This window comes from Apteryx mantelli, chromosome 1 (assembly GCF_036417845.1).
Source record: "Apteryx mantelli isolate bAptMan1 chromosome 1, bAptMan1.hap1, whole genome shotgun sequence".
In the NCBI taxonomy this organism is placed as follows: Eukaryota; Metazoa; Chordata; class Aves; order Apterygiformes; family Apterygidae; genus Apteryx; species Apteryx mantelli.
The window spans coordinates 219992829-220013545 of record NC_089978.1 but is presented as its reverse complement, the minus strand read 5'-3'; the positions used below and the strand labels follow the sequence as shown (position 1 = coordinate 220013545).

Below are 20717 nucleotides of genomic sequence, written 5' to 3'. Positions count from 1 at the left end.
TGAAAACCTAGTTCTCTGTCTTTCAGTTACCTAAGCACGTGTTTTTGTTACCGCTTCTGAGCGCAGAGGAGCAGGTTGGTTCACGTACCTGCATTTAACATCCATGTTCTGCTCAAGTGGTAGGCGTTAATGATTTTGGAGTTAGATTATGCGTCTTTTAGCTCCATAGTTCCATATAGTGGAATTTGTGAGAGATGCTTGAGCCAGCTGCTTTAAATGAATAAGGAAGGTATCCCTCTGTCTGCACTGGAGTCCTAGAATACCGCCGAGTTATAGAGGTCCAGCTCGGCTCGTACGGATACACCTTGGCTCCAGAGAGCTGGATCTAGATTCCCATTTATACTGGCAAGAAACCTGGGTGTAATTACTTGATTTTAATCTCATTCTGCAGCTGTACTCTTTAGTTGTTTTCTTTTCCTTCTAAAGCAAAACTCATTCTTTCCGACTGCTGCAAATCAACACTTCATGTAAGGTTACAGCTGTCCCACCAAAGTTGCGTAACTTCTGGTTACCAAGCTAATATGTTTTTCCAGAATGGAAAGTAGTACTGTTACATACTAGAAATAAGCAAAACTCTCTTTTTTTTTAGACTGAAACAACCTTTTAGTGTGGTTTCTTCTGGAAGTCCTTAATAGAAGTTGTAGCAATAAAACATGCTTCAACGGAAGTGATAGCAAACTATTTCTCGTCTCCCTGAGTCAGATTTTTCAAAAATACCCAGTTGCCTATAGATGCAGAGAATTACTTAATATTGGACAGTATCAGCGTGTAAGCAGGTTGCATGACTAACCACCTGAATATCAAAATGAGCTGGGAACGAACCTTTTCTCTGTGTTTGAAAATCTTATTAAATGACTTTTGACACTCATTAATGTCTTTCAAACTTGTAGAATTAGCAAATCTCATGATTTTCTTATTGAAAAGCTTATTCATAGTTTAGAAGAGAATTTCTATGCTTCCCTCCTTTCTCAGTTCCTAACCAGACTTTCAGCTAACTCATTTGAAGTAGTCTCAGTGAAGAAAAATACTCTTTCCACGTCTGCTTGCTCAAATGAAATTAGGAGAAGTTTAAGGCAAAAGCTTTCTCTAAGCAATAGAAACTAAAAGTATTGATATCTAGAATGTTGTAAATGCTCTGTTGTGGGGACTAAAATATGCATATGAAAATACTTAAAGCAATATATGAGAACATGTTTCCACTGATTCCATATGAATAAGAAGTTTGAGACTTCATTATTTAGGTGCCAGGTTTCCTCCAGATTTTCATTGTTAAAGGCATGTTTATTAAATGAAGGATGTATTTAATTTAATATATACTGTGTGGGTTTTAATTTTTGAAAGAGTCTATTAAATGAAAAATTATTTAATAGGAGTAATTTTTGAAAGCTTTCTAATGTATATCAAAATTTGAAAGGTGCTTAAACCACAAGAAGGTACTCAACTGCTTTATAGAAAAAAAAAAAAACGCGGTATTATGCATTTTTTTCTGTAATTAGAAACATATTGTGTTCTGTTAAAATTTCATTTAATTTTCTTTTAATTGTAGTTAATGATGAAGAACTAAAGAAAAGAATAGCTGAAGAATTGGCGCTAGAACGAGCCAGGAGAGACTCTGAAGCTCAAAAGAGAAGGTTTGTTTGTATTTGTTAGTAACAGTATTTAAAACACAAATGTATTTGATACTTTTATTACTGTTATTTATCTGCTTATTATAAGCAGTTGAATTGTGTGCCCCAGGAAGAAAAGGGAAGCGAGACCTTTCTGTTATATTGCGAATACTGCTATTAAATACATGTTAAAACAACAAATTAACTAAAATTCCCTTGTAAGAGCTGACATAAAATTTTGATCTAAATCCCTTTTGACCTTACGAGCTTGACTTTTTTTGTAATCTTTTAAGCTGAATCTTAGTTGATTTCTCTTGAGTCCAAAAAATCACTTTGCTGTGTAGAGATAGAAATAGCTTGGGAGCAACATAGAGGTGGGTTACTTATAACCCCTCTGTTTGATCAGAAGGTAAATTTTAACAGCTGTAGAAATGCTGGATAGTTCTGTGTGCTGCAGTATGTCTTGAACTGCTTTAGTACTTAGTACGGCGAAGTGCTTTGAAGATAAACTACTGTATTAAAGAGTTTACTAGCAGAAATCCCTTTTGATATCCTTTCTGTATAATGAAACAATCCTTTTTTTATATGCGTGTTTTTTTTTTTCAGAGACTGTAGTTACTGTGAAAGATGGAGTAGTGAGAAATAGGGAATGCAGTTGGATGCGGCTTTTTAAAAATATATTCTGCAATTTTAAGTATGGTATTGTAGAACTATTAGCAATTAAAAAACCCTCCCGTTTAGCTTAAAATTGAGCTTGGCTGTATGCTGAACTTTTTGTACTTGTGTTTTAATTCACACTTCAGTGATTTTCTTAAAAAGATAATATGACACACAGTATAAATATTAACCTACATTTTGTCCTCCCTTCTGAGAATGGGAAGAAGGGCTCATTATGATGGATTTTAAAGATTAGAATGTAATTAGTACTACTAAAATTGTCTGCATATATATCAGTTGTTTCTTACACATCATTATATTATTATTTAATTGAATTAGGTTGATGGACTATGTAATTAGATAGTACTATATAAATGTCCCAGAAAAAGAATCAGGACTTCTTTGAATCAGCAGTAATGGAAATCGATATGTGATAGTGAAATCTCTCTTCTTTGAACGGGGTTTTCACAGGAAAATTCGCATTATGTTTCAGCTTAATGTTGACTGCTCGGGAGTTCATTTAAAGGTGCTTACAGTATGGAAATGTATGTTTTGTGACTTCATTGTTTTTTCCTTTGACACTTTTCAGTAATTTTCATTAAGTATTCCATAATTCAGCTTTCATTGTTTGCACCTTGGTCTGCAAAAGGTAGAGAGCAGGTTGGCTTTGTCGTATACCTAATTTTATATTTTGTAAAGACTAGTGCTGTCAGTCTTTCCCTTATTTGGCTAAGGACTAGTGGGGAAGATGTTATACATTAAACAGATTGTATGAGATCTTTTTGTTGTCTTTAATTTGAAGAATCTGTGCCTTTGAAATTTAAAATATCAAAATAAGACAAAAATATCAAATAAAAACAACAAAATACCAAATATCAAATCCTGTTAGCAGCTTTTAAACCTTCTCTATTTTTTAACAGTGAACATAAAGATTTCTCATTATACTTTCTACGCAGGATATATAATTAAAAAAAAAATCTTTTAAGCATAATATTGGGGTTCTATTCATGTTCTGTGAAACAACTTTAAAAGATGCAGATGTTTACCTAGCTATTAATTCAATTTTTGTGGGCTACATTCCGGTTGAAGTTTGTATTTTAAAAATACTCCAGAAACACTGTGGCAAATTTGGAGCATGGGATTGCAAGCAGTTCTCTTCCCCGTTCTTGGATGAATGAAGTGAACGCTGCTCCGCTGACCTCTTTAAGAGTGGATTTATGTTGTTCAGGTTCAGCATACCTACCCCTCTTCTTTTATTGTGGTTAAGAAAGTAATCTCCCCTCCGTGCAGGGGCATGACAAATGTCCCCGTAAAGTCTTTTTTGTGAGTCAGAATCCATGCTTTGAGCTGAAGAAAAATGCCATCTTGACGTACAACCGCCTATATCGGTCTTCCAGACACTCATGCGTTTTCCGAGTCAATATAACTTTTCATCATTACCGGACTTCAGTTTCGAAGTAAGCACTTAAATAAGTGCTACGTGCACGTTGTTCGGGTAAAGTATTTTATCAGTCCTGCATGTCTACCCAATGTGGGGAGTCCTCTAGGTAATACAAACACGAAAGGGAAAAAAGTGCTCTCGACTACTGTTATTTGTGATAAATGCGCAAACACCAATAAAAAATCTTGGAAAACAAAACCAAACCCGAGTTCGCAGCTGTACTGTGCTTAGGACGTTTAACAGAAGAAACCTGTTAATGGAGAACAGCTTATAGTATTCGTATGTCAGCAGTCACGCATATGGAAAAGTGCTCTGTAATGCAGATTTCATCATCTGAGTGACGCAGAATACAAATGCACTGGCCCTGTTTTAGGCCAGTTGGACTGGGACATGATGGTGTTTGTGCAAACAGCAACTATATAGCTGTGACTCGCTACCTCTCTCAGCTCGTAGGTCGGGCTCCGTGATAGAGAGTTGAATGTAATGAGACCTGACCCCTAAACTTGGGTAATAGGTTTGCAGCTTTTGTCTAGAGAAGTCAGAGCGCTGTACTCCTATTTTTTGAGGGGCGGAGGGAAGGTATGCAAAGCAATGTGATAGCGCTTAAACCCATCGTAATAAGTTGAATGGGCATCATAGTATAAAAACTACTTGAACGTGGATTTTTCTTATGTCAACAATTTAATTTGATAACCTACATTTCATTGTTGACTCTCTTTAAAGATACATGCTGACGGCTGTGCCGTGACATCCAGAATCTTAAGATTTCATGTTTCTGCGTTAGCTCTATGAGATTTTTACAAAGATCGTATATTTTGCATGTCTACATTTTTCATTCCTTTTTTGAAAACATTGTTTTTTTTCCCAATCTTAATTTTACAGTGAGAAGACTTTTAGACATATAAACCTCTAAAATGTGCAAAGTTTAGTTGTGTCCGATTTCAACTGTCTAATGGCTAATTTTGGTAGTGTTTCTGTATGTAGTGTATGACCACGTTCTCATCTGATTGCAAGAGGTATTTTACTCATTTCGGACTGTGCAGGAATGAATTTTTAGTTTTAATGGGGTGTATAATTTAGTTATTCACACACACATACACAGTACAGGTGGACTACTCTTCCTATATAAAGTTACAATCTGTGCTTATTAATGTGATTACAGACTGACTCTTCACATTGTGTTCTAATACTGTCAATCACTCATAATGCACGGATTATACAGCTTTTGTTTAAAAAGATTGTGAACACTTATACATAAAGTAGTGATTTAGACCCAGCCTTAGACTGTATGTCTAAAATGGTGTATACCCAGATCCTTCAGCTTATTTCAGCATGCTTCTTCCTGTACTATAATCCCTTTTGTGTGCGTCTATAGTTCGGTGTTTGAATATGGTTATAAGCTATACACGTATAACTTTTAGTCTGCTGGTGGAAATTCTAGCATTACCGCTGGAATTCCCTCGTATTGGACTGCCATTGGTCCAGAACGCTACCTTTTTCTTCATTTCCTATTTTCACGGTGTGACTAATTGATGAACTTTCCTGAAAGTGCTGTAATAATAAAGCAGCTTCTTGGATGAATTTCCACTGGGAATATAACTGTTTAGGCTGGATTGATGCACTTGCTGTAGAATTAATGCACTTGCTATAGATGATTTTTTTTTTTTCTTCTTTACAGCTTCTTAAGTGGAAGCAACATTTATCTTTTCAGAAATGAGGAGTTGTACGTGAAGGAAGGATTTCTACTTGTGTTGTTTCTTTTATTTCCTCAAGCGTCTGCTGGCTGGTGTTGGAGATGGGCTATTTGAGTTGGTCGGACCTTTAGTCTGACCAGTGGGCCTTTTTAAGTTCTCAAGTCAATTTGGGGAAAAAACGGAGCATATTAGCTCTGTCTTGCATTTCATAATGGAGTCTTATTGACCACAAACCCCACTGCAGGGTCAAAGTTGATCCTAGTCTTATTCGTTCTTTCACTTAGCCCAACTATTGTTTCTGACTCTGTTTTTTTTGAACATTTAAAATTTTTCGTCTTAAAAGTATTTTCATTTAGAAAAGTTAAGCTGATTATTATTTGATTGCAACAGAACTTGCAGTGACTATGTTAGCAGACAACGTGGCCAGATAATATTTCGGAGCTACAATCTTACGATAATACTCTGGGAAATTTACAGTCTGTAATACTACCAGTATTATAGTAATATTAATATTATTATTATGGTTGGTAATATTAGAGAGCTTCTGTGTATTCTAAACGAAAGTAACAGGAAAGGATTATGTGACTTTTTCACCTTGAGGAAAAAATAGCCTAAATATTCCCATATTCTGTTTTGCATTTCATGTCAATATCAGCATCCCAATTAATATATCTTATTCCTCTAATATAACAGAGAAACTCTATTTTAAATTGCTGTGAGGTTTCATCCTTGGTGGAAACAGAGAGTATACTTAATGAAGTGTGCAGCTTATTAAGAGATTCCTTTGGGCATCTTTAAAAGACTTTCTGGATGTGTTGTTGTTACTGCCTCTGGTGTGTATGGTCCATTCAGGCCTGCTGAAGAAGGCAGGCTTTTGCCTCCTCTGAAATACGTCCCCAAATGGCTCTTTATACAACTCTGCAAAAAGGACCCTTAAAAATGAGAGAAGAGGCGTTAAGAGCTTGAGTTTGACAATAGTGAAAGGTAAGGAAATGATAATTGTTTTAGTTTTTTTTTCCCCAAAGTTCTTTATGTTATTATCTAGGGTTATAATAGAATGAGTTGTGAAGCTAGTTACTTGCCATAACATGAGATTTCACAAAATAAGACAAAACTTGAATCTTTCAGCTGTTCACATTTCTTCCTGAGGTGTAGCTCTACGAACGTACATCCTTGTATTGTCTCTTGTCACAGCTGTTGAACTTTATTTTAATCCTTTTGTTCGCTATGGTGGTAAGAGGTGGTCTGAAATTGTTGCTGCTGTGCCAGGTAAAAATCTTTGAAGTAACTAGAAGCATTTGTCTTGATAGCACAGAGGTGGCCTGCACCGTACCAGGTGGTGCCATGGCTCATGAACTTCAGCGATGTGAATCTCCTCCTAGTCAGCAAGATGCATCCGCTCCGTTGAGTTCTGCAAAGAAATCGGCACAACCCAGTGGACCAGCGTGTATGTTCTGGGACAGTATGGCAGTACGAAGTTAGCACTTGGGGTCGCTAAGTAACAAAATGCACATTTGCAATACAGAGAAATGGTATTAAGCTGAAGTGGTTTATTGCCAAGCAATAAACTTTATCAGTCATGAAATTCTCAGATTTTTGGTGTTGTGCCTCTGTCTTTCTCCGGCTTTCTTTAATCTGCTTCTTATCGCCAGAACGTGGTACCTGGAACTGTTGTGCTGTTCCTGTTAGCCTGGGTGTCTGAATCTAAATATGTAATAATATGCATGTTTTGCCCTTTTTTTTTTTGCATATTCTAGACAAGCTCGGTAAATATCTAGTATTTTTTATAAACTTCTCGTTTTCCTAAAGTTTTAATTTTCCTATAGTTGATGGGTAAGATTTTTAACGTTATGGTTCTAGAAAACAGGTATGCAGGAGTTACATGACTTTTCCTTCTCCTCCTATCTTTAATATGCAAACTGAACGGAAGTTTGCCTACTGCACACATTAACTTTGTTCCTGAAAATAAAGCAATTCATTTATCTGTATGCATGGTGTGGTGGAGATGGTGTTTAATAGCTCTCTTTGTTTTGAGGAGTTAACGTTGTGAAAGGCAGATACAGAAAAGAAAAGATATTTTGGGAAAGCAAAAGTGAGCAATAACTTATATTGTCAGCATAATGATAAATTTTTAGCTACTGTCAACCTCATCAGACTATTAGATTCCTCTGCTGAAACATTCCCCCAAAATACTTGAATAAGGCAGGCGAGTGAAAGATGTGATTTTACCATAGACGTTGAAAAATTGTGAGTGAATGTGTCCAGATTTTGGCTTGCTTATTTTGGAAGTCATTTAGCTTAGGTTAAACCTTTGTGGATTTTCTTCCCCTCCATCCCTCCCTCCCGTCCCTTTTTAACATCTTTCTCTGCTTCTCTCTCTCCACCCCCCCCCCCAAAAAAAAAACAAAAACATTTGGCACATGGCAAATATTAGTTATAATTAGAATGAGATGTTTTTGCAAAATGTTAGTGCATGACAATCCCTACTATACTGCAGGAAGTTTATTTTATTCAAGTCTTCAATATACACATGAACGTAATTTTGTTAGCATGCCATGTATATGTTCCCGTGCAGTTTGTTGATGCGTGACTGTTCCAGGAGACTGGAATAACTGTTTTCCACGTGCTTGGTTGTGCTTGGAGTGTTCTCTGTTGCGTCTCCTGCGATTCCAAAACTCGTTTCTTAGAGGAGAAGTACTACTGTGAGTAGGAATTTTAAGGCATGGAAAGGCTTAAAAGTAGGGTTTTGTTTGGTTCAGCAGCCTTTCAGTAACTCTGTGCCTCGGTCTGCTTTAAAATTGTATAGACCTGATAAAGGTAGACACGTGTGATTTTTATAGGGAACAGCAATGAGCGTTGTTCAAGTGTTGCTCAAAATCTTCTTTAAAAAGAATTCTGATGTTTGCAGAAGTCATATCTTAAATCTTTTTTAAAACCAGTGTTTAGACGGTTTCAACCCTGAGAGATGACTTCGGTTTAAATGAAGGCCATGGACATGTGTGTGCTCTTCAGGCAGTCGCTTCTGTTCTGGCCTTTACCAACCCCAGCTATTCAGTTACCCGCTCTTCAAGTAGGAAGGCAGAAGTGTTGGTTCAGCTATGGTCAAGTGGGTTGACTTGAGGATCTGGAGAACATGCTTGAGCTTCTCCAGCTGACTTCATCTGAAGCAGGACAGGGAGCACTGATGCGGTCCCTTGTGAGGGGAATTGAATGGGTGGTGACTTTCCGTGGGTGAGAGGTGGGATGGGTAACTGGAGATGAACAATTTTAACCAGCTGATCCAGAAAACAGCTGTTGCCTGGAGAATGTTTTGGCGTCTCCTAACTACCTTGTACTGCAGATACAAGCCTGTATTTTGTTCTGTAGTCTTATTCATTCCTTGCCCAGCTTTCTGGGCCTTCTTAGGGAAAGCCTGTTGGGACCCCCATTACCCTTCCCCTGTATTGACTGCTGCTTATTCTCCTGTATCTCCGGTCACCAAAAAAGCCAATTAGTTGATGATGTCTTTTGATAACTCCCAGGTTTTGCTAGGCTTTGACGATCTGGTCTCCTGTGACTTCTTTGGTAAACTTTTTTGTTTTGAGAGTCGCATGAAAAACGCTCTTCTCGAATAACACAGATGACAGATTTTCAACGTTCCCTGGTAATGAATTGCTGGGGCCTGTTCTGCTTGGCTAGCTGGGCTCCATATGGTGTGGCACTTTATCTGTCGTTAGCTGGATAACTTACCGCAACCTCTGTATTTCTAAACATCCTCATCCATTTAAAGAAAATCTTTCTAAACTGTAAATCAGCGTTTAAAAATATGTACACAGTGGTGCACGAAGGTGGCTCTCGGTGGTAGGTTATTAGGTTGCAGCCATTAGTTTCTTGCTCTTTTTTTACGCTTAGGGGAGGGTCCCTGTGCAACTGCAATAAGCTTCTGGGTTTAATTGATGCTCTGATGTGTCTGAGTGCCTTCCCGTGACCTTGTTTTGTCGTGTCTCAGCAGTACATTGCATATGTGGCAAACTCTTAGAAAACTTCTTGGAGTGGACAGCTCTTTGCAGAAGGGACCAGATAATTCACCAGTGAAAATATAATGTGAAAGAAGAATGAAGAACAATATTAGAAAAGAACCCTTTGGGAAACTACACAGAAAAAGATGTTATATTAAAATCAATATTTGGGCTTGACCCTTTTTGTGGTACTGTATATTTTAAAGCTTTCTATTGATTTCTCTTTTAATAACATGTTTATTCTAGTTTACTGGCATAGGTCTGCAGAATGTAAGGAAAGAATAAAATGATTTATGTACAATATTCATTTTATATTTTACTGGGGTATTTTAATTTATAAAGAGCATATTAATTTATCTTCAGTTCATGTGGGTAGTGCATTGAATGAAGTGAAAACTTTTTTTGAAGTAGTTTTTTTTTTTTTTTTGTTAAATGATTATATTTTCCCAGGTAATTAGCTGTGTTAAATTGAAAGACCTGCTTTTTCTTGCAGTGTTCTTCTCACAGGGGACAAAAAGGTACTTTGTTAGTCAGAAAAATAGTTACAGCCTAGTCTTCTACGACAGGGACCTCTTGATGACATTTAGATTAAGTGTAAAAACAGTCAGGTAAAAATACATCGTCCCTATTGCTCACAATAGGAGGGAAAGCTGAAAATACTTTCATGAAAAAGTGAAAGTGAATATAATTATTTCTATTTCTGAAAGCTCAAGAAAAAGAGTTTAGTATCTTCTGGCATGAGTGACCTTTCTGGTTTTAAAAAGCAGTTAGAGGTATTACCTAATCGGTAATCGCATTTACGAATGCAAGGACTGTCACAACAGACTTGCACCAGAAGTGCGTCTAGTCCCTTTCTCTGACAAGGATTTTACAAATTAAGTATTCCAGAGAGAGATTCAAAACATCTTTAAAAATATAATTGAGAGAAATTGCTTTTAGAGGAAATTACTTCAATCCCTTTGACATCCCTGGGGGGAAGGAAAAAAAAAAAAAGTTAAGCACTGTGGCATGAGAATGTATACTTTATTAATAGTTATATTTTTAAAATTCTTGAGGTTGTGAAGTGAACCTCTCTACTGTCAGTATTGCCTGTGGAAGACTTGCTCTCTCTTCCTTCTCCCACCTTCGTGTAGTCTATATGTAATGACTTCTTTTCTGCCAATGTTGGGAAGCTTAACCTTTCTCTAACATTTGGTGCATCAAAACTACCTCCTGATAGAGCAAGACTTAGATATTTATAATGACAAACAGGACTTTGGGAGATAAGTCATAAATAAAAAAGTGTGTTTGTGTGTGTATATATATATATGAAAGAATGGCTAATGTGACATCTGCTAAGGGCCTCCCGTTGCTGAATGTGACATGCATGTGTGTCTGACTCTCTAGTTCCATGTATAGTAGGTTACACAGTATGGAGAGAACTTAAAAATAGCACTTGGGTAAGTTTGCCAAGTAGACTTTTCCCGAATTGTAAAATCAGATAACCCAGGGTGAGGGCTGTTCGTTTACCAAAACAAAATGTTCCATGTCTATGACTGATTTCATTAAAAAAAAAAAAAATTGGCTTGGTGACTGTACAAAAGGCCAGTCCAGCCTCAGGGTTAGGGAACAAGCCTGGAGAAGGGGACAGATTTTAGCATCTCGTCCTCTGCAGGTTGCATTCATCCTCCCCCAGCCTTCCTAGTCATGCCTTCTTCTCAACCAAATATTTTTTTTTCTCTCTCAGCAGAAATTTCCCTCATCCTATCTCACAACCAGCAAAAAAATTCAGATGCCAGCTTCTTCCTCTCTGACAGCTGCAATATTACTGAGATCCGAAGAATTATGGGATAATACCTCTCTGCCACAGGAAAAGGAGGGAAGAAGCAGAGTCAGGCTAGGTCGAGACTAGCCCTATGCAGGCAAGGGAAGAAACCAAGAGAAAGTGTGAAGACATTTGAGGTTTTTTCACGTGTTCGAGTGTAGACTAACTACAGAACAAGTACTATGGTCAGGTGAGATATTGTAACAGACCCCTCTTTGGACAGCCGCCTTTATCATGGAAGCATAAGTGGCCTTCTGAATGGGCTTTCACTATATCTTTTTATAACCTTAGAAGTTTAGGACACAGTGCTACCTGCAAAATGCCAGGGAAGCATGAAAATGTTTCAAGTCATGCCTCTGATGAGGCTAAGCGGGTTTGGAAATATCAAACTGTCAGAGAAACCTGTTTTGTTTTTCTTATTGCTTTCTGGGAAGAAAAAGCAGTATTTGGCAATGGTAGAGTTATTCTCCAAGACTTCTGTTATTGGTCTGACTCTCCGTTAATACCATTATGTCTGGTTCCAAGTATATACAGAGATGAATCTTGGAGACAGGAAGTAAAAATTGTAGAAAGCACTGCTATAATTCACTGCTACCTATATAAACCCCAGTTTTCAAGGGATTATTTTTCACTTTGATTTTTAAAACTTGGCATCTGAACTGACAACTTGTGTACAAAGCTTCATCTTGATAAGTTTATTTCTCAGGGAGATCGGAAAATGACTTGAAGCCAGTGAGTTTATTTGGAGAGAGCATCAACAGAAAATAATACTGCTTCATAGTTTTAGATTAAGGTAGGGAGGAGGGAAAGCAATCCCCCCAGGCAATTTAAAACAAATCTTTGCTTTCAAACTGCTGAGCTCTTTCATTTTGAAAAGTAGCAGATGAGTAGACATAGAGAAACACTTAAATTCTTTTTTTTTTTTTTTTGGTAACTATCAATTCATTTTAATGGAGAATTAATGTTGTTGTCGTGATTTCATGACTGCCTTTGCAGATCCCAAGAGGAAAGATATTAAATTGGGAAGTAATTTCAGTTGGAGTTATAAAAATATCAAGAAAAGTCTCAACTAAATATGTATATAAATTATGTAAAACAGCTTTACTTTTCTGACTAAGCTTCTGTGCATGTCTCTGCCATAAAGGTAGAAATCATTTGTTCTGTCTTTATGTAATACTGATTTATATGCACCTATTTTAAAAACAGTGGCCTGATGAAGTACAATTACAGAAAACCCTCAAACAACCTTCCCTCCCTCCTACTTGCCCTCCTTCCTCTTCCCACCACCCCCCCCCCCAAAAAAAAAAAGACCAATAAAGAAACTCAACTTAACCTGCTTCTCTAAAGAATAAGCAGCAATCAGATTGACAGGAGTTAGTGTCCATATTGCAGTGCGTATTAACAGGCTGTCCGTGGAAGTTTTGTTGATAAACTGAAGAGCTGTAAATAATTAAGGGTTTTGAAATTAGTATCTTTGATCTGTTGATCAAGGACCGGCACATAATATCACATGGCTGTTGGGAAAGATCTTCAATTGGCAGATGTTACGCTGAGGCTGGAGAACGACTGAAGATGGAAACAAATGCTATGTTCAACTAAATGCTCTTACTTTGACCCCGTTGGTACGTACGGCTTTAGAGCAGCGTTTGAAGTAAAGGGTGGTTGAGAGAATGGAAAGAAACGGTTAAGTGGGGTAAAGTGCTGTCTTACCCAAGATAAATTGTACTGAATAAACTCAATATTTTCTTGGGTTGGATAGCAGACTTTACACTAAAGAACGATCGCAGCCCAGATTTCCTAGAGCGAAGCAAAGCACTTGATACGTTGACCCACTGGACATTACCGCTTGACGTGGGAGTGTTGGTGGCTAATGTAAGAATTAAGATGATTTGGGACTGACCACAGACAAGACTGCAGCGGATCGTATCGGAGGGAGGAGTTACCGTTAGGAAATAAAGTTCACTCGTTGCTTAGGGATCAATTTTGAAATCACCTGACCTTCCCGACCCATCTCCTGGCTATAACTTGGCCTCTCTCCCGAATTGCATTATTCGGAAGTGTTTGACAGGACAGGAAACAACGGCATTAATAGCAGCTTTGATCTCTTGTGTCTTCCTGCCCGCACGATAATTATTAGAGTTCCTGATCGTTTGTAGTAAAATTAATGAGTTTGTCAAAGAATTTTGATTGTGTATGCTGTGGTCTGTAAAGTGTATAGCAATTTGCATCCACGTATTAGTGTCTGAACAGTTTTGGACTAAATAGTTATTAAATGATTGCAGGTTGGGATTTGATAACCTGCATCTTCCTGTTTCTGATTTTTATATTCTTATCCTTTTATAGCTTTAGCCTTTTTGGTTTGCCTTGCTTCCTCTATATTTTACCAGGCCACTCTAGCGCTCAATGAGAGATCTGTTTTGGACATAGAGTTCTTAAAAATCACCTGGCTGGAGTATAAATCTGGGAAAGTAATGGTCCAAACATAAATTTAGAGTTTTGTGCTCTCCTGTGGATTATGTTTAGTAATGTGTTTTTTGTTTCTTTGATTTCTTCTCCACCCCCTCCAAACAGGGGAATGAATCCTGAAACAATCTTATTAAGGGAAATAAGTGACATGGACTCCAGATAAAACTTTGCCAGTAGAACAAAGCAGATGGGAGGAGGGAAAAAAAAAAAAATTTTACTTATTTGCAACGCAGTAGCAGTTGGGATGCAAAAAAGTTGAAGGCAGATGAGAGTTTTTCAAAATCTGTCCTTGTGCACTGTGGCTTTGCAGTGCAGAAGAATGACTTTTCCTGTTAACATTTGCATAATCTGAAATACTGGGTCTAGAAATTAAATTTTAGGAAGGATTTTTGAAAAAAGCTGTTAAAAGCTGTTGCTACTTAATGTTAGGAATAGTGTCTTTCACCTATAGTATGCAGAATCTTAGGTGAACAGAACACACAGATTTCTCCCCCCCCCCTTTTTTTATATGCAAATAATTTTAGGAGATGGCTTCAATGTAATAGACTATTCTTATTTTTTTTCTTACATAACTTTTTGTATTGTTACTCTGTGACTTTTGTGACGAGACATTGCCATTCAGATAATATGTTTTTGTATCTCTTTCCTCACATAGGTTTTGCACAGGCAGATGATTCAATTTTTAAGAAGGGCTTAGATAAACTTTACGGTCAGATGAATGATCAGTTACTAGAAAGTCAGTAAGAGAAACATCAATTTCACACTTCTCAGGCCCCGGTTTTAAGTTTAGGTTAAAGGTTTTCCTGCAGTCTCTAGCCTCTTCTCGAATCCCTGTCAGCTGCAGTGATTTCCAACCACATCTTGCTCTGGCACATCCAGTATGCACTCATTAAATATTGAAACTCAGTATTCAGAAACATTATTCATTCATTAATATTGCATCGTGGCCTAAACTGCATTGTTCAAAACATTTTTGAATGTTAGGCAAGTCTGTCAGAATGCATTAAGAAACTCGCTTGTGTCAAACTAAGCCAAAAAACAAATTTTTTTTGAACAGTTTGCACTATAAACGTGTTTTATTCTAATTTTAATTCAGTGAAAGTGTTCTGAGTTGAGGAGACGTCATATAGAAACCTATGTTAAAACACCATGAAAAGTGAAGGAAATTGGATAAAATGAACATTAATTTTCAATAAAATTCTCCCTTGAAAACATAGATTTATATTTTCTTAAATAGTGGAATGTTCTAGTTTTATGTCTTCTTTACATGGAGTTTATACTTTAGGATCATCTCCAACTTCTAAGACTAATATTTCTTCAGATTTTTCTACCTTTTATAGAGAGGAAGAGAGGATGATTTTCCTGATAGTGGACTTTGAAACAGGAAATAGTTCGATTTTTTTGGCTGGTTGGATGTAAATGAAAAATGACACGGTTCATGTTTTGTACTTCGATGAGTTTATCTTGGGTCACCACTAATATATCAAGCTGTGTAGCTTGCAGACTGTAATAAAGATATAACAAATAGCAAGTAATTATTTCCCTGAAAAGTAACAGAAAGAAAATACTTAGTCTTTGATAGTGTGATAAACTTTCAATATCCAGAAATAAGGGCTGAAAATGATATATCACTATATTTGTTTTTAATATTGGATTGTTTACCAATTTTGGATTTCCTGTGAGCTCTGAATTAGTTTAGAATAAAGCATGTAGTGGCCAAAGTACAAGACTCATAAAACTGAAGATATTTTAACGTTTCGCTGTGTGTTGCAGTTGTCCACAAATGTCCTTTTTCCTTATTGATAAACTTTAACATCTGCACATATTTTTGAAGAGTCAGAAATGCAGAATTTTCAGAAATGGAGATCTGAAAGTAAGCAAAGGAGTGAATTCTTCTGGGTTGAAAATTAAAAACTATTCATCTTGTTAGCATGGCTAACATGGTTCACGCTGTGCAAGATTTCAGCACTGTGTCATAAACTTGCAGGTTATAAATAACAAATTTTTCTCTCCAACTCATTAAAAATAGAGATCTGAAAAGGATTAAAAATTTTTTTTTCACACTTTTTAATTTTTTTTTGGGAGAGCTTTCTAGTATTTCTTAAATCCAGAAAACTGACCACATGTCTGTTTACAGAGGTTTTCTTGTTTATTTTTTAAATTTTAGTTCTGCTTCATGGTGATAGGAGAGCGGAGCTAGCTGGGTATTTTCTGACATGACTTTTTTTCTTCTTTTCCTTTTTTTCTTCGTTTTGGTTGGACCATAGACATAAGTTATCAGACATTCATTTTAGGTCATTACTTCAGTGAGGAATTATTTTTGCTAGCGTATAGCCATGAAGTGGTTGCAGTTAAATTCTGGTGTCATATGATTAAAAAATAATTACTTTAAACTCTTTTTTTTTTTTTTTTTTAAATACAGAAAATACCAAATTCTGAAAATCGAAAGGGCTACTTTCTACGTAGTGTGTTAAATATAGATCTCTTCAATCTCTATATCCTTAAGATGCCTTAATTTATGCAAGTTTTGCCTTCCTTCTACTGTCGGCTGTGGCAGATGGCCAAGGTGAGCTGAGCAATTGAGGTTTTTCTTCCTTTTTTTTTCTTTCCGTGGCGCGTTGGAGAGAGTCGTAGGGAGGAAAAACCAGCTCGTGCTGGGCGGCTTCGACCGATGACTGTCATGTGCGAGGTGGGCGCTCTAATCCGTCGCCTGCGTAGTCGATGACAACGTATGGTGCCGCGTCACTGCTGCGATGCTCCAGCTGTTCTTCGTCCCCATCGGGGCCAAATCAGTACCGCTAGCTTGGGCAAACGCCATAATTTTATTCATTCAGTCTTTTTCAGCCGCTGCAAGAGAGAGAGGTTTTCCTCCCCGAGAAGTGGGGCGAGTGTTTCAGGCTGCCTTACATAACGCTCTCCAAAAGTTCAGCGTATTCGCACGTAGCTTCTCGGTTCCTTACTCCTGCGCGAGCGTGTTGTGCTCGTCGTCGCGTTGAGAACGATGTAATAACAGATGGCATCCGGAAACTCGCGTTCGCTGCCTCTGTAGAGAAAACTAAGGAAGAGTGAGAGGGGGAAAAAAAAGAGAAAAAAGTAAAAATATGTTTGTGAAATGCAGATGATGGAGCTCATAAATACATTTATGTACGAGTATTGGGCGGAAATCATTCAAAGGTGAATGTTTTCCTCTATCTGCAGAGAGGAGGCAGTGGTGGAAGTATCTTGACTGTAGGGAAAAGTAACCTGTCTTGTATTGCTTTCTAGATTTCTGTTTGAGGAGGTACTTCAATTTTGACAAGTTTTGTGCAAAATTAAAAGGCTATTTTGCCTTTTAAACTTATGACTCCATAGCTTTGGGAAATGCAAGGAAGGATTTAGGAGGTGGGAACAGGAGGCATCTTTCCTGACTCCTGCAAAACGTGATCTGTAGATTTTCAAGAAGGGTCTTTGGTCTTTATCCTTTTTGAAGAAATGCAGAAGCCGAAAGGTTATTCTGCTGAAATAGGGCATTTCCATTATGGCTTTGGTCTGAAGATGGTTGGGCCAGATGTTTTGATCACGTGTATACTTGTAACCTCTTTTTTTGTTGTTTTTTTCTTTTTTTGGCCTCCATCCCTCCTGCCACCCCTCAAACATACAGATCTAAGAACAAATTGGCCTATATATATATATGAGAGCATCTTTCAGACATGTTATTCATCTGTCTGCTTTTATCTATCTAAATGTACGTGCAAGATTGCTCTTTGAGACTAAAGTGTTAGTTTTATGTCCAGTTTTAACAGAGATGATTGCAGGGCCATCAGTAAAAAAAGTATGCCCAATTTTAACTGGTACAACTTGTTTTCTTCTGTCAAAAGTGTTTTTACATCTTTTAACATTGATATATTATCTATTGCGTTTAGAATAACCATATGTGGTGGATGACTCAGCTTTCTACTTGGAAAGCATGCTTCTGTTAACGTATATCTAACAAAAGAATCCCTGCAGCTTAGCACAAAGAAAAACATGAAGTTTTCTAGCTATTCACAGATGCTTTTTTTCTATTTTGGAGCTGTAATAGTCACAGATTTGGTGTACCCTGAAGACAGATTTCTAGGGCAAGGATGGGAACTGACATGTTTGAAGTATCATAGTTACCAGAAATGTATCAACTGGGGTAACTCTGCCAGTCATTGACTTAGCGGTGTTACACTTGGAGTGTTTTCTGCTTCCACGTTGGAACATATTGATGTACCACTGAATGGTACTTCGATGGTTCAAAGAGAAATTTCGGGAAGGCACGCACATGTTTTTCACTCTTCTGTGTGTTCACCTTGTGTTCACGTCAACAACAAAATGACAGGCGTTTTCTGTTATTGTTTTCTTTAAAATATTTACTGATTTGATTTATTTCAATTACTTAGCAGTAGATAGATTTATGGATAGATGGAAATGTCTACTTATTTAGATATTGATACCAAAATATAGTATTAAAATATGCGCTTTATATGTGCTATATGAAACAAAATACTCCATGAGTCATGTGATGCTCTGTTTAGAGCTGTGGACTGCGCTTTCCATTTAATAAATGAGAGACAGTCATCAAGCATGTAAAGGATGGGTGGAAGAAGTTATGATATGGAATTTCAGAGTGCCAGAAGCTTGAGGGGCGATAAAAAGATAAGTGACTTAATCTTTGGGTATCTTTTAGCTAAACTGCAAAAAGTGCAAGAGTCCTACAAGAATAAATTTTCTTCAAAGTATTAACTTAAGAGCTCTGAAGTCCTTAAAGACAGTGCTGTAGAAGGGCAGGAGCAGTTGCTTTTTGTATATATGATTGTATGCTATAAAACAGTATAGAGCATGAAATACTGTGAAGTGTTAATTCTGAGCTCAGTATGTAGAGATTTACGTTAATGTGTTATGTGTAGTTTCAAATAGCACTATGGAAAAGTAATCCTCTTGCATACTTTATTTCACTGAATCGGATAGTGTGACTGGATAGCTGTACATTTTCTGAAACAGCATTTCCTAATTATTTAGTATTTTTTTTTATTCAAGCTATCAACTTTATAGAAAAATGTATAGCCTTGTCTGCTGTTTCAGCACCTTTTTTAAGGCACAAAGTTTATTTCTTTCTGTACAAACGATCAGTGTAATACATAATATCTCTTGTCTGTTAACTATGGCTTTGTGCTTAAACATGGGAACCATTATATTGAGCCTTTAATTTTACTGTAATTAAAGTTGTCATTGTAAATGGTCTATTTAGGTGGAGTTGTTGGAGGAGTGGACTAAACTGACAGGTTGTGCTGTATAACTCTACCTGCTTATAAATTGCAGATCTGGATTTTTTTTTTTTTTTTTCCTTTTGGCTAGGTAATTATATAATTTATTATTGAAGATTTAGCTGTTGTTTGCCTTCATTCAGCTGCAGTATATGCTGAATACCAGTAAAATGAATTTGTAATGTCAAGGAAGAAAACTACTGTAAGTTGATGCAAGCAAATGTTTGAGCTGTTGGAACGTAGCTGCCTGGTGTTTGTTTCATTAAGCTCCTACAAGCCACCCAATTATGTAACACAAATAAATGAAAATTACTTCAAAATCCTACTACTTTTGTTAAAACTCTGGTGAATTTTAATCAGTTGAGATGGGCATTTAGGATATTTTTATGACTAAAGCTTGCCTTAAATGAAGTCTATTGCATGCTCAGGAAGTTGAGTACAGTTATGCATACGTTTTATTAGGTAGATATGATGAGATACCTTTCTGATCACTTGAATTCGGATTAGAGTAGATAGGAAGAACCTTACATTTTTGCTTTAAGGTGCATGTAAAAAGCAAGGCAGTCACAGATGCTTTTGAAGAACATGAACTGTATCTTTTTGGCCTAACTTATACAGAATTTGATCATGAAATAGTATCAACTTCTTTTATGGTAGAATGCTGCACAAGAAGGGGGGGGGGAAGTAAAATATTATTGCTCTGCTATTTTCTTTGAGTGAGATGACCTGTGTGTCTTAATCAAAAAGGTTAATAAACTGCTTCCAAACACCTTGACCGAACAACATATACAGATGTTGCCAAGCCTTTGAGTTTATAGTTAGTTGGGCAGGGGAAGTACCTATGCATGCAACTAGCCTCTAGCGAAGGTGCAAGCTTTTGCTTCCGGAGCTGAGCATATTAATGCCAGTGCTGCTCTGTGAGTTTTGTCTGGAAAAGTTGCTAGCTGTAGGTTTGGAAGATCTATGTGTTAGGACTAGGCCACAGGCCTTTCTAGTCTGTACGAGGAAAGCCAACTGCTGTTCATGAGAATAAATTTATCAACCTGAATGTAGAGGAAACCTGGATATTTCTTTATGACAAAGGTACAAAAGCCATCTAGTATTTCAGAGCCAAACAAGAAGAAAAATTACGTAGGAAAGTGCTCCAGATCTTTCTGATGGAATAGCCGTCTCAAAAAAGGATTACAATTAAGCAGAGAGTCCGCAAGGCAGATGGATGCGTATGCACAAAAGAGTAGCAAAGAAAGCTTTGTGCTAGAAATCAAGGGGTGGAAGAGGGTCAAAATGAGAATTCCTTCAAATGCACTGGAAATCTTCATTTTCTTTATTCTGGTATGTTTCGAACTAAATAGATGTTTTTCCTCCACTTATCAAAAAAAAATGTTGGAGACGAGGGAGGCTAGCATAGTGAAGGTGAGAGTCTTAAAACTCAGAGAGGGCTAATGTGCTTGAGTTGGAGGGCTAACATATCTCTGTTGCAGGAGTACGAAAGAATTATCTGTCTGACTGCAGGCCTTTAGTAGCAAAGATTTTTATCTAGTCCATTAAGTTAGCAACATGATGCAACTGGAGATTGACAAATAGTTTGTACCTGTTCTTATATATATATATATATATATATATATATATATATATATATATAAAAGAGTGGAAGTTCAAGGTAATTCAGACAGCCACAGATCTGTTGAAGTAAATTAGTGGCAAACAAAGACGTAAACAAATTTTGAAGAGAAGATCAATTACTGACGTAGAAGGGAAAGGAAAATAAGAGACAAGCAACATG

The 20717-nt window shown here is 37.0% G+C and overlaps 1 protein-coding gene across 3 annotated transcripts in view; it reads left to right on the top strand.

Moving 5' to 3' along the window:
• CHCHD3 (coiled-coil-helix-coiled-coil-helix domain containing 3) overlaps positions 1-20717 on the top strand; it is a 152539-nt gene that overhangs the window by 27289 nt on the left and 104533 nt on the right. For all 3 annotated transcript variants that reach the window (XM_067317544.1, XM_067317543.1, XM_067317545.1), the window contains exon 3: positions 1547-1631. In XM_067317544.1, coding sequence (XP_067173645.1) covers positions 1547-1631 — 85 coding nt within the window. The remainder of the gene's footprint in view (positions 1-1546; positions 1632-20717) is intronic.